The sequence below is a fragment of the Ixodes scapularis genome, unplaced genomic scaffold (assembly GCF_016920785.2).
Source record: "Ixodes scapularis isolate PalLabHiFi unplaced genomic scaffold, ASM1692078v2 PGA_scaffold1__304_contigs__length_218370807, whole genome shotgun sequence".
NCBI classification, from domain to species: Eukaryota; Metazoa; Arthropoda; class Arachnida; order Ixodida; family Ixodidae; genus Ixodes; species Ixodes scapularis.
This window is the reverse complement of record NW_024609846.1, coordinates 180,482,624-180,498,572: the sequence shown is the minus strand read 5'-3', so window position 1 is coordinate 180,498,572 and position 15,949 is coordinate 180,482,624. Positions and strand designations below refer to the sequence as shown.

Sequence of the window (15,949 nt, the reverse complement as noted above, 5' to 3'; positions counted from 1 at the left end):
ACCTGTCATATACTTGTTTTTTTATAATTTTATTGTACAATTGTTTTTTGTGGCATTCAATTTGCTATCACCGATAATTATTGACTCGGTACTTTTCACATTTCAGGGAAGTGATTCTAGGACGAAGACAATGTTATTGCTCCTCAATTCTGGAAAGCGGACCGCTGAGCACAACTTAATGATTAGTTTGCCTCCAAAACCAAAATATATTAAAAAAAAAAAACAAAAAAAAAACATGTTTTCGTGTTATATTCATAGGTTCTAATTAAGCCCCAAGTTCGTCAATCAGACCGCAAGAAAAGTTTTATTTGGAAGTTTCGGAATGTTTTCTTATCTTATTGAACAAAGAAGCAAAAAAAAAAAAAAAAAAAAAAAGCTCACTAGTGAAATTAGGACGCCTGTAAAGCGTGCTCTGCCTGCAATGCATCAAAGCGATAGGCAAAGCTCGCTCCAAAGGGCAGGATTAATTCGAGCTGATTGCTGGGTTTTTCTGTGCTTTTAGGCGCGCCAGCGGGGAATTATGATGCGCATTATTTAACATCGAAACGAGCCGTTTCAGTCAATTATAAACCGAGTTTGTAATCACGATATTCCTATTTTTTCTACAAACGCTCCAAATCGGCAGTGCAAGAATGAGACGTGGCTTCGGGGGCTTAGCAGTGCTAATGGCAGTTTGTTATACTTAGACAGTTCTTAGTAATGATAACGTCAAATATGCAGTCCATTCTAATAATGATTTTAAAAAGTTCAAGCATCCATATCATAGGCTTTCTGGTCTCACTATTTCTCCTCACTCATGCCAGTGAATAGACACGTCATAGTGTGCCGACATTCACCAATTTACGCAGTAGGGTGCAGTGCATAATAAGAAAACAGAAGTTACCAGTACCGCTATACCGTGAAAAAAAAAAAACCTTGATTTTGCGAAAACAAACTTTTCGAAAATTTTTTTGAACCTCCCACTATTCGCGGAAACTTAGTGGTGAGAGCAAAGCAAGCAAAATGAGGGCATTGTGAAAGCAATAATCAGACGCCTGGTTGCGTTCAACGACAGTATAAATACGTAGAGATACACATTCACAGAATCATGATCAATAGTGTATATGGATGTAACAAGGTACCTGGGACAACATTGGTTATAGGCCGGAACTCACGCCTACCGGCACAACTCTATTCCCCTTCACGGAGATTTCCTGTCGAAGATAATTGAAACCGTGTCGCTTCTCGAAGCCTATACGTATGTGTCTTTGTCGTAGCCGCTAAATTAATACTTTAAATTTTTAACACTAAATAACACCTTCTGTCACGCTCAGTCTTGTAATATTGATGATTAAGGAGTGAGGGGCATCAACAAATTTAGGTAAGGTATTTTTACTTCAAAAGAAAATAATCAGAATTATATGTAACGCTCCGTATCAGATCTCATACTGCCGACTTGTTTACGCGCTTTGCAATTATTACTGCACGTAATTTATATAATTACAGGTGAAGCGGTAGTTTTAAAGACGAAGGGAAAAAAAAGAATTCTCGCTTTCTAGCTGAACTTTGAGCACTGACCAAAAGTATTCGGGCGTATCCCACTCGTCACACTGAGTATTGGAAGATAATTCCTCAAAGAACAAATTATGGTAAACAAATGCTCGAACACACCCTACCGTTTTTACTCAAGAGCCTCACAAGTATTGATTTCGACCTTAGCTAAATAAATGTGAAATTTGTACTATCCATGCTAAAAATGTAACCATGAATGACTGTCGAGCCACTGTATTTCATTCTTTATTTCCCTTCCCTGTTTTATAACTTGTTTGTTGTTCATGCTCCCGTCTGTTTTTCCACTGTAGGGGGCCGGAGACTCGTCAAGCTGTTCCTTTGCAGCTTTTATCTCCGGCCTCGCCTTCATCATTGATGAGAAATAAAACTATTATATAACTGGGGTCGTCATGGGTCTGTGCCATCTATTTCGCTCGAATATAAATATAGCAGGACGTCAATTCCCCCTCTAAAGCGCAGAAAAAAAAAGGAGAGCTTAAAATCGCAAACAAGAGCCGGCGAAAAAAAAAAAAAAAACGCGCCTGAAGAGGAGTTTTTTTTTTTTTTTCTTTTTATTTGCTTGCGATTGCTTCTTCTTGGTTACACATTCTTATCGCCGCAGGATATTTACACGTTTTTTACTTCAAAAAGTGTACCTGAGGTCGGAGTTAGCGAAGCACCTTGGTCAAAGCCGTAGGTGACGCTAATTTACCATTCGTCCTTAAATTATATTTAAAAAAAACAACAAAAAAACGATATATTAGGTCCACAAAAATTCGCTTTACTGTAACTTACGTGACATTTATTATACGCTAAATTACATAAAATCGTAGCCCGTGGCATATTTACAAAATATGGCTCTCGCGAAAAAACGTCGTTTACACTATCTATACAAGTGTATTGCACCACCAGATAAGTCTAAATTCTAAGTTTTCATGGAGACTATTGTAGAAACCAAGTCGGTTGCAGTTCGCATCACACAAATAGAAATACGCCGGTTTTTTGTTTTTCTTTTTGTTTTTTTGAAAACCAAACCTGCATGTATTTCTTCTCCTTTATCAATTACCCAGACTTTTGACTATACCTCGAAAATATCTCTCCTGCCATCCGACGTTTTGTTTCAATATATTGTGACTCCCAATGAGTTCAGATATTGGGGGGGGGGGGGGGGGGGGGGGGGTAATCGTTTGACTGAAAACAAGAAACAATTTGCGCGTAAGGTGGAATGATGACTCACCAAGGACATCGAGGTAGCCGACCTGGCTCATCATGGGTGACGTGTTGATCTGGCACATGTAGCCGCCCTTGTCCGACTCCTGGACGTTCTTGATGTGCAGCACGAAGTTTCGGTTGTCGCTGGTGCTCAACGAAATGCGATAGTTTCTGCTGATGACCTGCTGATGGATGCTCAGGATCCCTTTGTCTTCAACCTTTATCCAAGCGGGCTGTCAAAAGCCAACGTAAAAAAAAACGATCAGCCAGAATAAAAACCGGTAATTGACAGCCGGCACGTTTTTATTACCATAAAAGAGAAGAATAAAAGCAATAAATTAATAAAGTAATTAATAATTAATTAATATTTATTTATTTATCAACCCAAGTGTGACCCCGTAGACAAGTTCAACACTGAGTAACAACGCGAAAGTAGAATTTCATCTTGTTCGTCTAGTGTCCGCAATGTAACTAAAGAAAAACAAAACTTTGTCTATGTAACTGAACCTTAGTTAGATGAAGTAGCTATATACTCTGTTTCTGGGTTAATGATAATAATAAAAACTTCGTTTTCATCCATAGGATTAGCCCCTACTAGAAATAAGGTAAAAATATTACGTACTACATACACAACTGCAATTACTTCTACATTGCTACACCACAAAGAACAACAAAGAAAGTGATATCTTTGGCATTTGTGTTCTAGTGACGCAGAGCACAATCTCATTCCCCGAAAATATCCTAGGAATACAGTGCCTCATCCAGTGTGCTTCGAAGACGAACGTAACGTCATTCTTGGCGTTCAACGCAAAGGTCATCTTTCTTCGCAGGTCACTCGCGTTGTTGTTTTCTTCGTGGCTAATTAAACGTGCCAATACATAAATGTTGCGAATCAAAGGGCAACGACGTTCACGGCAAACGATCTTTACTGACGGCCTAAATCGCAAAAAGGGGAAGCGCAAGTTTGAATTTGGGAAATTTGAGGACACACTGAGTACGTGTTACGTTTAATGTTCAGTACATAATTACGTATACTAATACAATAAACTGCGATCGTGCCAGGCATATTTTTTTCCCTTAACTAGTATCAAAAAGTAAGGGGCAAATCAACTCGAATAACTAAAAAAACGCGGGACTCCTAATCCCTTTCGTCTTTCTAAAGCCAAATCGACAGTGCACGTGTACGCGCACGTGCAAATGGACAAGCACGGTGACCTTCTACTCATTAATGCCGAACTGTTCACCGATGTGATATGAGAAGAGGGCGCGAAATTGACTGTAAAAAAAAACAGCGCCTACGCGAAAGGAGCAGCCAAACTAACAAACGTGTAGTTTGCATAGGTGCTTTTCCTTTGTATAGAAAGAAAAACAGCCAACCAGCGTATTTTGTCGTCCCGTACTCTCCTCATTGTATGTTTTGGCGGCAACGTGGAATAAATAAGCAACTACACAAACAACGCAGCGTTCACCCTCTCCATACAAAACAAAATACGCAGCGGTGTCATCTTGAAATCGGACGCTTGTTTTGCGAGTGGGCTAGCTGCAGTTCAGCTAGATTAAAACCACCTGGTGATATCCGATTCCGAATATGCCCGATTTCTCGTATATCAAAGGCCATGCTGTAAAAATGTTCTTTCTTTAAGAACTGATAAAAAGTTTTCTTTTCTTCTTTCAAATATTACCTTTTATATGATATTTACGTTCCTTCTGGATCAATTTATGGGCCCTTTCATGGCGGCAGCCGTTGTTCGCGAGGTATCGTAGTGAATCCCGGTTTGTGTTTCGTGTAAGCCGATCGTGGCATAACGTGTCACAGTGAAACTTGACGTTATGTAAAATTTATTTGCTTAATTTAACGAATACAAATTTTCATAATTACACATGACACTATGACGTCACGTGACATCATGAAGTTACATAACGTCATGATTAATGCTCAGTGCAGGTGTGTTCAGTCTAAGTGTGCAGCCATGTGCATCTCCTCGGCAGTCGCCACAGTTCATTCGGAGGACACGACACGGATCCGAAAATTTGCTACTTTTTCAGCTATTTTTTTTTGTTGATTTACTCTTATTTATAGTTTTAGTACTAAAAACTAACGTACACTGACAAAGCGTCCCCTCTGAGGGACGGTATCCGCTCTGCGCCGCGCCAAACTTGGTAACCGCTGTCTCAGCAGCTGTCACAGTTGTCGTGAGGACCCTAGACAAACGACGCCGTCATGTGGACCGGGGTGAGTCAGCAGGAGCGCCAACAACGTCCAACACAGGTTACTAATGTTCCTCAAACTCTTCCCGCACCAGAAAAAACATTGTAAACGCAAGAAAAGAGGGAACCTAAGGTATACGTACGAAAGCGTCGGTAAAAAAGAGTGCCTCGATACTGCGACGGGCGAGAATACGCAAGTTCTATCTGTCCGCCCAAACTACGATATACGCGAACAAAAAGATGTATGTTCGATCGCCGTTCCTTCGCTTCTATGCCAACAAAAGCGTGAAGACCGTTCAATTCACGAGTATCCGAATCGGGCACTGCTATTGTAGATTGTGCCATGAGGCGTTTGAGTGCTCTTTCATTGGCACTGTCCGAGGGAAGTCAAATCGGAGACCGGCTTCAATCAGTGCGCGACATCTGGTGTGCCGAAGAAATCGATGCCTTGCCATCGCCGGGACTGAACGGCTGCCGGGTAGCGCCATCTTGGAGCCATTGTGGTCGACCGCAATTAGGGAGAGACGCGTGAGCAAGATCGGTCTCTGTGTTGGCCACAACGTCGATTTCGGGGGCGAAGAAGGAAAGATATTGTTCGGTGTGCACTATTGCTCATTTTTCTCTCGTTATCGAAGGGGTTTTATGGGAGTTATTTTTCGTGTTTGGCGCGCCTGAGTTCGATGCATGGGAATAGTAATTGAACTAAGCAGATTAGTGTCAGCAGACTGCACCGAAGACCAGGTTGTACATTGTCATTTTTATTTGCGGAAATAAAAGTAGTACTAAAGGACTATTTCGGATCATCTTTGCTATTGTCCCATTATGCTCTGCTCTTCAAAGAGCCGCTAATTAGTTAGTTCTCATACATTGTACGTAACTCCTATATCTGCAAACTTTTATATTAAAACGGTTTGAAAGTTTTCTGGCTATACATTAAGCGGGGAGACGTTGAGTCTATTCCAATCGCGCTTTTCACGAAAATTTTGACATGCTACCAGTTAAAAAAAAAATCAAATCCGTACAAATAATAATAATAATAATAATAATAATAATAATAATCTTTATTTTTCGGGTGCCCTAAAACGGCCGAGCGGCCTTCTTTTAGGTACACCAATTAGTACAATAGAAACTCTTAAACAAAAATCCTGCTCATTAAAAAAGAAATAGATATGCATATACACTGACGCGCTATGAAGTGACCAAAAGTTCGTCCAACAGACAGCGAAATGTAGGCAGGGGTGTGGTGATGTCAACTTGAGGTGGCACAATGCTGTTATACAATGTCTGTAAACGAGAAAGAGGTGACACACGGCATGGTGAGCAAATGTCAAAACACTTGAGCTGTCTCGTCATGTACCGCTGCATGCAAACAAGTTGGCGCGCTGTTTTGTTTCTTTTAAGAATCTGCGTTGAGCAAGATTTGCATAGAAAGCTAACTGAAATAATTATCCATTTGCATTTAGTTTTCACACTCAATTCCTGAACAAGGTTAGATAATTTCACAACATACATCGGTTGCGTCTTTCACAGACAGCTTTTAACTAGACATAAAACCGCTTTTTATTGCAATAAGTTTCTACTATATGAATTCTAACGTGTTTTTAGTGCCATTTGTACATGTTCACGGCATCATCGAAAGACGAAGAAGGTCCGGAACGTTCGCGACATCTAAGGGCACATCCAATGCCAGGAGTCCACTTCGAGATCGAGTACGCCATGGTCACGTACGTACAAAAACGAGACTGGCCTGGCTGATCAATCAAACGATCGGGCAGTAGAGCGAAACCAGCTGAGGTGCCTTATTAAAGCAATCATTAGCAAAATTGTCACGTATTATAAGCAATTTCTTAAGGGTCGAAAGGTTTCCGCGTTTTAGTACTTCATGAACTCCGAGTCTCTTTCAATAGTATATTTATTTACGAGATGTTGGTTCACAAGTGCAGGTGCTGCAGCAATATAAACTTGCCCCATAGGAAAGAAAAACAAACTGCGTCTTGGTGTGTAGCGGCTCTTCTGAATTCCCTAATGTAATTTGTTAGAACTGCTTACTTGCTTGATGAACTTTATATTGAGTAGTAAATGTTTGAATGATTGATTATTGATTGATCAATCAATTGATTGGGCAATTTATTCAGTCAATGCTTGATTGGCTAATTGACTGATTGAGCAATAGATTAATATATATAGAAATTCTCCTGGTTAATAACATTTTTGAGAGACCGCTATTTCTAAGAAAGATCTCTATCATTTACGAAAACATTTAAGTAAACACACTTTTTCAATCGTCGCAATGCTTGCATACCACTCGAAAATCAAACTTTCCCTATTAATTTTATCTTAAATTTTCATTTTATCAGCTAACTAAACGATATATATATACATATGGGTGATTTCATCTCAAATCGGGCAGGCTAAAAGGGTCTAATTTTTAATTTTCATGAAAAAAATATATGTTTTTGGGGTATTTCTCAAATGAAGGAGGGCGCAAACCGCATGTTCTTCCCGATTTTTCGTTCTCGCGTTACGAGCCGCAGAAGCCGCAGTGGCAGAAACTAGTGTTTTTGCCTGCCGTCGCAGGTCTCGTGTTTCACACCCTCTGCTGACGTTATTGTATTCTCTACACCCCTCTAACTTTTCCCCATCATTTAATAGATATTATAAAAATACCTTGATGTATTCAAATATTTTTAGGAATTTCATTGTTTTCTAAAACACAGGTCAAACTCGTCACTCCGGTCGCTTTTCGGTTAAATTTAACAGGTCATTACTTTGTCTGTACTTAAGGTAAATTTTCTTTCTTTGGCTATACAGAAAGCCCAAAGCAAGCCCATTATAGATATAATAATATCATTATGATCTGTCGACTAGCCGCTCCGCTACCTTCACGTAAACGTTGTAAGAAATAACAAATGTTGAAAGTTTGAGATCGATTTTATCAAAAACCCCATTTTTGTAAATTTTTATTTTTTAATTCTTTTAGACATATTAGTCGATTACAAGAAAAAACAGTCTAGAAATGTGATATTTTGGTTGTATGTCCTCTGTTTGAACCGCAACCGCGTGAAATGTGCGAACATTTGTTATTTTTCACAACGTTTCCGTGAAATTAGCGGAGCGGCTACTTGGCAGATAATAATGATATTATTATATATATAATGGGCTTGCTTTGGGCTTTCTGTAGAGCCAAATAAAAAAAGTTACCTTAAGTACAGACAAAGTAATGACCTGTCAAATTTGACCGAAAAGCGACCGGAGTGACGAGTTTCACATGTTTTTTAGAAAAGAATAAAATTCCTAAAACTATTTGAATACATCACGGTATCCTTATAATACCTATTAAATGAGGGGGGAAGTTAAAAAGGTGTAGAGAAAACAATGGCGCCAGCAGAGGGTGTCAAACACACGACCTCCGACGGCAGGCAAAAACTCAAGTTTCTGCCACTGCGGCCTCTACGCTTCGTAACTGAAGAACACGAAATCTGGAGAACATGCGGTTTGCGCCCTCACTTATTTGATAAATGCCCCCAAAACATATATTTTTTTCGTAAAAATTAAAATTTGTACTTTTTTATTCTGCCCGATTTGAGATGAAATTTCCCATATCGGGCAGGCTGAAAGGGTCCAGCTTTTAATTTTCACGAAAAAAGTATATGTTTTAAGGGCATTTCTCAAATGAATGAGAGCGCAAACCGCAAGTTCCCCAATTTTTTTGTTCTTCAGTTACGAAGCGTAGAAGCCGCAGTTGCAGAAACTAGTGTTTTTGCCTGCCGTCGCAGGTCGCGTGTTTGACACCCTCTGCTGGCGCTATTGTCTTCTCTACACCCTTTTAACTTTTCCCCCTCATTTAATAGGTATTATAAAGATACCTTGATGTATTCGAATAGTTTTAGAAATTTGATTGTTTTCTAAAAAACATGTCAAACTCGCCACTCCGGTCGCTTTTAGGTCAAATTTGACAGGTCATTACTTTGTCTGTACTTAAGGGAAATTTTCTTTATTTGGCTCTACAGAAAGCCCAAAGCAAGCTCATTACAGATATAATAATATCATTATTATCTGCCGAGTAGCCGCTCCGCTACCTTCACGTAAACGTTGTGAAAAATAAGAAATGTTCACACATTTCACGCGATTGCAGCTCAAACAGATGACATACAACCAAAATATTACATTTCTAGACTGTTTTTTCTTGTAGTCGACTAATATGTCTAAAAGAATTTAAAAAATAAAAATTTACAAAAATGGGGTTTTTGAGAAAATCGACCTCAAACTTTCAACATTTGTTATTTCTTACAACGTTTACGTGAAGGTAGCGGAGCGGCTAGTCGACAGATCATAATGACATTATTATATCTATAATGGGCTTGCTTTGGGCTTTCTGTAGAGCCAAAAAAAGAAAATTTACCTTAAGTACAGACAAAGTAATGACCTGTCAAATTTGACCGAATAGCGACCGGAGTGACGAGTTTGACATGTGTTTTAGAAAACAATCAAATTTCTAAAAATATCTGAATACATCAAGGTGTCTTTATAATACCTATTAAATTAGGAGGAAAATTTAAAATGGTGTAGAGAAAACAATAGCGTCAGCAGAGGGTGTCAAACACGCGACCTGCGACGGCAGGCAAAAACACTAGTTTCTGCCACTGCGGCTTCTACGGCTCATAACTCCAGAACAAAAAATCGGGAGAACATGCGGTTTGCGCCCTCCTTCATGTGAGAAATACCCCTAAAACATATATTTTTTTCATAAAAATTAAAAATTAGACACTTTTAGCCTGCCCGATTTGAGATGAAATCACCCATATATATATATATATAACAGTAGAAGCCACCGAGGGTCAAACAAACTTTGAAGGTTTAATTCAACATCTATAAGTCACACAAAAACCGCGACGTTTCGAAGGGGGACCCTTTTTCCTCAAGCGGGACTTTTTATTATTCAAACAAGAACTAGCTCGTTGTCAATTAATTTAAATTAAGGCAGGCATAGCAAAGCCTAGCAAAATTAATATAACGATATTGATCACTCCAATGTTCGCATAAAGACGAGAAGGAATTATTCCCTAACCCACCATATCGTTAACCTACATTACCAAAACAGCACGCTCTTCTGTGGTCGTTCTCTCTGCCTAAATACAAATGATATATAATCATCTCAAAGACAAAACCTAATAAACTGAGTCGGCAAGAGAGAGAGAGAGAGAAAAACATATATGTCGGCTCCAAGTGTATATTTTTCATATCTCCGATCCACAAAAACAAATAAAAGAGAATCCGCACAGAACTTCATTTTAGGCGTACACCGAGAACGCCTACCTTCGCAGATCACGAACAATCGCAGAAACCCCTTTCATTACCGCAGCATGACCCCGCTCCGATGACAACCTTCATATTATTTCGCATGCCCAACCGCTTTACGCTTTTCTCGGCGCTACCTTGTTCCACACAAAAAAAGTAAAACTATAAAAACTAAAGTTGCTTTTTGTATCGCACAACGAAATAAAAAAAAAAAATAATAAAAGGAACGACTTCGGCGACAATACAAGGGGAGCAACGTGTTTCACTGCTTCCTTGCTCGCTTCTTTTCGATCACCGCTGTACAAACAGACGCACGGGGGGCGAGGGAACGCATCGGCGGCGTCGGCACGCTCCCCGAACGCTCCATCATTTGCCCTCCCGTAGTCGCTGTATAATCCCAGTAATAAATCTGCCGCGCTCGTCAACGCGGCCACGGTGTCTCCCCGTCCCCGCTGCGCCGGCGGCAGCTTCACTGGCTGCAGGTCGTGGCTTAGCCGCTTATCTCCGCGTCCTGATGAATAGCGTCTGTCTCGGTCCTCATCACTTCCCCCTCCCACCCTACATTCTTTCTCTCACATTCTGCTTCCCTTTGTTTCGTTCTCCGTCTTTACATGTCAGCTCGCTGGTTTTTGTCTTTCGTTACCTTCTTTCCAAGCACGATTGAATTTGAGGCGATACGCTCTAGCGATGACGCGTCGCTGCCCTCATCGCCCTTGTTTCTGTGTTTCGGCTACAAATTTGTTGAGCGGTAAAGCCCCGCAAATCGCCGTGCTGTATGGTAGTTGTTTGTTGTTTTATTTTTTTTCCTCTTTACTTTTTTTTTCTCTTCCTTTTCTGTTTTAGATAAACGTTTCGCCTTACCGCAGACTCAAATCTGGGAAGCCCCTGCTTTGTCAGGCGTCGGATTGTCGCACACGCAAAAAGGTTGGTATGAAGTGAGGTGGGGTTTACGTTGTGACAGGAACGACGTGAGCACGGCAGGAAAAGGGGGGGGGGGGGGGGGGGGGGGTTAGGCACGCTTTTGTTTTTAGGAAGTTGTGTGGCATTGATAATGCTATCTTTTGCGTTCATTTGCTTCTAGTTTGGCGAGACTGCTGTGTTCGCGCCCCGCTAAACCGGGAGGTTTTGTTTGGAGATAAACCTCGTTACCACCGTTTCTCCTGTGCCATTTAAGGGTCGTTGGTTTGGGAGGGTGGGCTGAAGCCTTCGGTGTCCGGCTGCGTTGACGCTTCCGTTGACGCTTCCGTTGAATGGGATATCTTGGTGACAATTGTGAAGGTCACTTCCTCAGGGTACGTGGCGGTAAATCAAAAACGCGTCAAGTTAGAAAGAAGGATCAGCGAATTGTTGCTGATAAATGAATGGAGGACTTTTTTACGTTTTGTCGCTTGGCTGTGAAATCGCGAATTTCATTTTTGGTTCATTTCTTAAGTTTGCGTGGCAGAGTTTCGTCCATGGAAGATTTAGTTGTCTACACTTAAAAAAAAAAAAAAGGGGGGGGGGGGGGCTTGCAGATAAACAGCTGGCTGTCTAACTCTTTGAGGTAATCTTTGTGGTATCAAAAGTAAACGAACACAAAACTCGCGTAGTCCGAGTTTGTGACCCTTTCTTGAGCAACCACTCGTGGCTCGCGATTATATACGGCTCGCAAGTGTTTCCAAATTCGTCTTTAGCGCAACAGGACTAAAAAAAGTGCGTCAAAAACGAAAACAAAAATGGGAGAACGCGCAGGGAACGGGTGAATGCCAAGCTGCCAAGCACACACTGTCATTGGTTCAGGTCGGGAGAAATAAAAGCACGTGAGCACATTTTGCGGTTAAATAAACGCATGAGGTGTGCAAGAACCAGGCTAGCTTGCACGCCATATACATAAACTGACTTCCTTCTTTTTTTCCGGGAATTTCGCTGCGCCCTGGCGCTCTAGATTTTCACGTTCGTGAATTATTTTTTTCACCTCTTCGAACCAAATGCGGCATCTCACAGTTTATTTGGTTGGCAGAGGAACCCATTTACTCATCACCCCATCTCTTCCATATCTCGTTCTCAGATATAATTGGCCACTCAAGCACAGTGTTGCCTTTATGCACCAACAGATATCACATCTTCGACATAGTGATGAACGTAAAGCACTCAGATAGTGTTTGGCTATCGAAAAAACCTTTTCTAGGTAACTCACAGCCGCCTACTATTTAGGCTTCGTAAGACATGATTTTTTTCTCGTGCTTGTGTGTAAAAATAAGCAGCAGGGAGTGTGGCGCATGCGAGACACGCACCCGATAAGATCCTAGGTTGTCGATGACGCAGGGGATCCTGGCGTCCCGTCCTCGGGGTACCGTGACGTTGGGGATGACCTCCGCGAAGTAAGGCGGCAGCTCTTCTTCTCGCAGGTCGTCAACGTCTCCTGGGAGAAAAAACGAAAGAACCTAAAGTTAAAATTATGTAGCGCCTAAAATTAATGACAACGGAACATGAACACCACTTTAAGGTTGTACTTGTATCAGGCCGACAGAGCTCGCCGTACGCGACTAAGGTTCCTCTCCTCCATTTGAAACTGCTTCAACCGGGGCTGGTCAGGTTGGGTTCAAGACACGAAAATTCCCGGCTGTCGCTAGCAAAGGAAACCTTAGGGCTCGAGCTCCTGGGTGCGGTTCTTTCATACCCGTAGATTTTCATAGTTACTTCATCTGTCGGCCTGTCAGTCAACCGTTTATTTTTTGCAATTTGTTTGCGTTTCAACGCCACAAATATATATATATATACTCCATCCTAACCCGTTTTGTTTTATAATTTTCGTGAAATATGAAGAAAGTGGTACACTGTTAATCCAAACGAAAGTCCCTGAAAAACCAAGACTGAATACGAGGCATTTTAACTGTATGTGGTCAGGTTGATGACGTGCAGCTCTGAATTATCTGATTTACAACGATACTATAGACTGCTGAGCCGTCTCTTTCGAAGCTGAAGGGCCGTTACAAACGAAATGAATTGTGAATAGTAAATTTCAGCAACTAAGGACTACTACTGCCAAGATTCGGTACCATCTGTGCTAAAAGATTACAATCTTTAACCAGGATCGCTACAGAGAGAGGCAGGGAGAAAGAACAGTAGAACAACCTTGTGTCAGGGTTGGGCAGAAATACTCAAAAATGTATTTGGAAATACAAATACTGGGATACGTTAAAATATTAGCTAACATACTGATACTAAAATACATCTGTAAAAATGTATCGCGATACGTATCGGAAATACATTTTAAATAGAGGCAAAAAGTATTTGGAAATAGAAATACTGGAATACATTTTTGAGAGGGCAGAAATATAAATAGAGAAATACTAAAACTGCAATACATTTTTCACATTTGTTTGAGACGTCAACTGAGATGAAGCTTGAAGTTTGAAGTGGAAGTTTTTGATCGCGAAATTACTTTCCCGTAGGCGCGGCACTTTGCCTTGATGGTAGTGGTTTCGGACGACAAGAAGTCTTCAATGGGCTCAAAAAAAAAAAAAATTCCATCAAGGAGTGCCCGCGGTCCCTTCTCTGACATCCTGTCTGTGTGACGAGGGATGCCCAAAAACTTCGACCTCTAAATAAATTCTATGTCACCCTAAATCCCATCAAAACTTTACGACTACCCTGTCCAATAAGGATGCCCCTGTCAACCTTGATCACATGACGTCACGGTGGAATGACCTGGTATTCTTTATCTGTAGGTGTTGCCTTGAACATGAAACTTTACCACGCTGCTGTATGAAAGTACAATACGTATATTCGTTGTAGGTTCCAGATCGTCCATGCAGTTCCAGATCGTCCATGCAGTGTCATTTGGAATTTTCGAGAATAGTGGATCACCTGAAGCATCCTGGCACACATGTCTCCTCTTCTGTTACGGTTGAAAAAAACGATACGGTGGCATCCCTTTTGTGAAGGTCCTTACTGCCCCGCATAGATTGCAGTCCTTGAGTTTTGCCTAGCATCACCCAAGCAGCGACGTCGTGGATTGCGACCTGATATTGCCGGCACAGGTGCGAGCTCTCCGAGAAACAGCGCGCTCGGGACGAGTTGCAGGTGTACGTACTACGAAGTCTGAGTCGGCACAGCGAGGCCACGTTTCGTCTCCTTCCTGGGTTTCGGATCACCAGAGCAGCGCGTCATGTTCACGTCAGCTGATGACGTACCCTTGAGCCGTGCAATATTACAGGCGCAGACGCATTCGAATATGTGTTGAACTTCACTGCGTGAGCCATCCTACTATTTCAAGTCAATCAGCGCCCGGCTCGTGCTGCAACGAACTGCGACCAGGGGCGGACGCAGATATTTTTTAGGGGCGGGGGGGGGTCAGGTGTTGGTCAGCGTATCATATGTTTAACACCCCCCCCCCCCCTACCCCCCTTTTCTCGTTTCCGCGCCCTAAATTTTTATAGATGCAGAATTCAAGAGGGGGTCAGGACATCCGGACCCTTCCCTCTGAATCCGCCCCTGACTGTGACTCAGCTTTGCCGGTTGGGTGTACTGTGTACGCTAAGGCAAGAGAGACGGTTAGCAGCGGGCATTGGATGCCAGCAAACAATGACTCAAGAAATCCCTACCTAAGGACGTGCGGCAGAAGATGCTCTGACTCCACTCCTGGCACGCCACCTGGTTCGAGTCCCCGACTACACAACACCTCTCAGAGGAGAAAAGAGGACGCATAGAAAAATAGTTTGGAGAATCGTAAGGAACCTTGGTCAGCATAGTAACAATGCCCCAGCATCTCCTTGACCCTGCAAGTGCCCTCATGCAAAAGTACAAAAAAAAAAAAAGAAAAAACGTTTAGTCATTTTTTTTCGGAAAAAGGGGGGGGGGGAGTATCTCCCAAGAAATGTAACGAAATACATTTTACACTAATTGTATCGCGATAAAAAGAAACATTTCAAATGTATTTCGATAAAGGAATACAAATACTGGTGGAAAAAAAATGTAGCGCGATACAGAAATACAGATACAAAATGTATTTCTAAAATACTATCGCGATACCTATGTATCGCGATACTGCCCAACCCTACTTCTGTGTCACTTCAGAAAGTAATCGAATCGGTCACAAAAACTGCAAGGATCCGGGAGCACTGCGGGTCACGTGATCAGTAATATTTTACGTATACCTTATTTTGCGGTCATTAAGTCACAGGCTCCTTTTTTCCCAATTTTTCCGTCGGTTTATCTTATACAACCTTGCGACTTATATTAGCTTTTGTTTTCCTTTTATATTTCAGTACGCACCGTATCTGGGGCCATAAGAAGTAGGCCATATGAACATTTACGACGAAGGAGAACCCGCCGATGGGCTGCTCTTTCCGAGGTTTGAAGGTGCTCCGAAACATGTCGACAGAGGTCCGCAGATGCAGCGACGCCACGGGCCCATCCTTCGTAGCGCACCGTAAAGTGCGGCTTAGATAAAGGCGCGACTTACATGCGAACAGTTTTTGAGAAAACGGCTGTTTATGGGGAGGTGCGAATTATAGATACAAAAATACGGTATATATAGCGATGCGGACAAACTTTATTAAATCGCAGCTGGTGCTCGGCGGTGTCTTCGTCCATACCTGACCTTTGTGGTCCGTCAAGATTGTTCAGTTGTCCACATGAACTACTGCAAGAGTTAAAAAAATAGCTTTGATGGACGTAAATCGGACCAGTTGACACATTTCTAATATTCGCGCTCTTT

General features: G+C 41.7%; 1 protein-coding gene across 1 annotated transcript in view; it reads right to left on the bottom strand.

Annotated features, from left to right (window-relative positions):
- LOC8024452 (lachesin) overlaps positions 1 to 15,949 on the bottom strand; it is a 216,959-nt gene that overhangs the window by 31,917 nt on the left and 169,093 nt on the right. Inside the window, exons 2-3 of the mRNA XM_029992181.4 lie at positions 12,522 to 12,649; positions 2,768 to 2,975 (exon numbers count right to left, since the gene is read on the bottom strand). Coding sequence (XP_029848041.2) covers positions 2,768 to 2,975; positions 12,522 to 12,649 — 336 coding nt within the window. The remainder of the gene's footprint in view (positions 1 to 2,767; positions 2,976 to 12,521; positions 12,650 to 15,949) is intronic.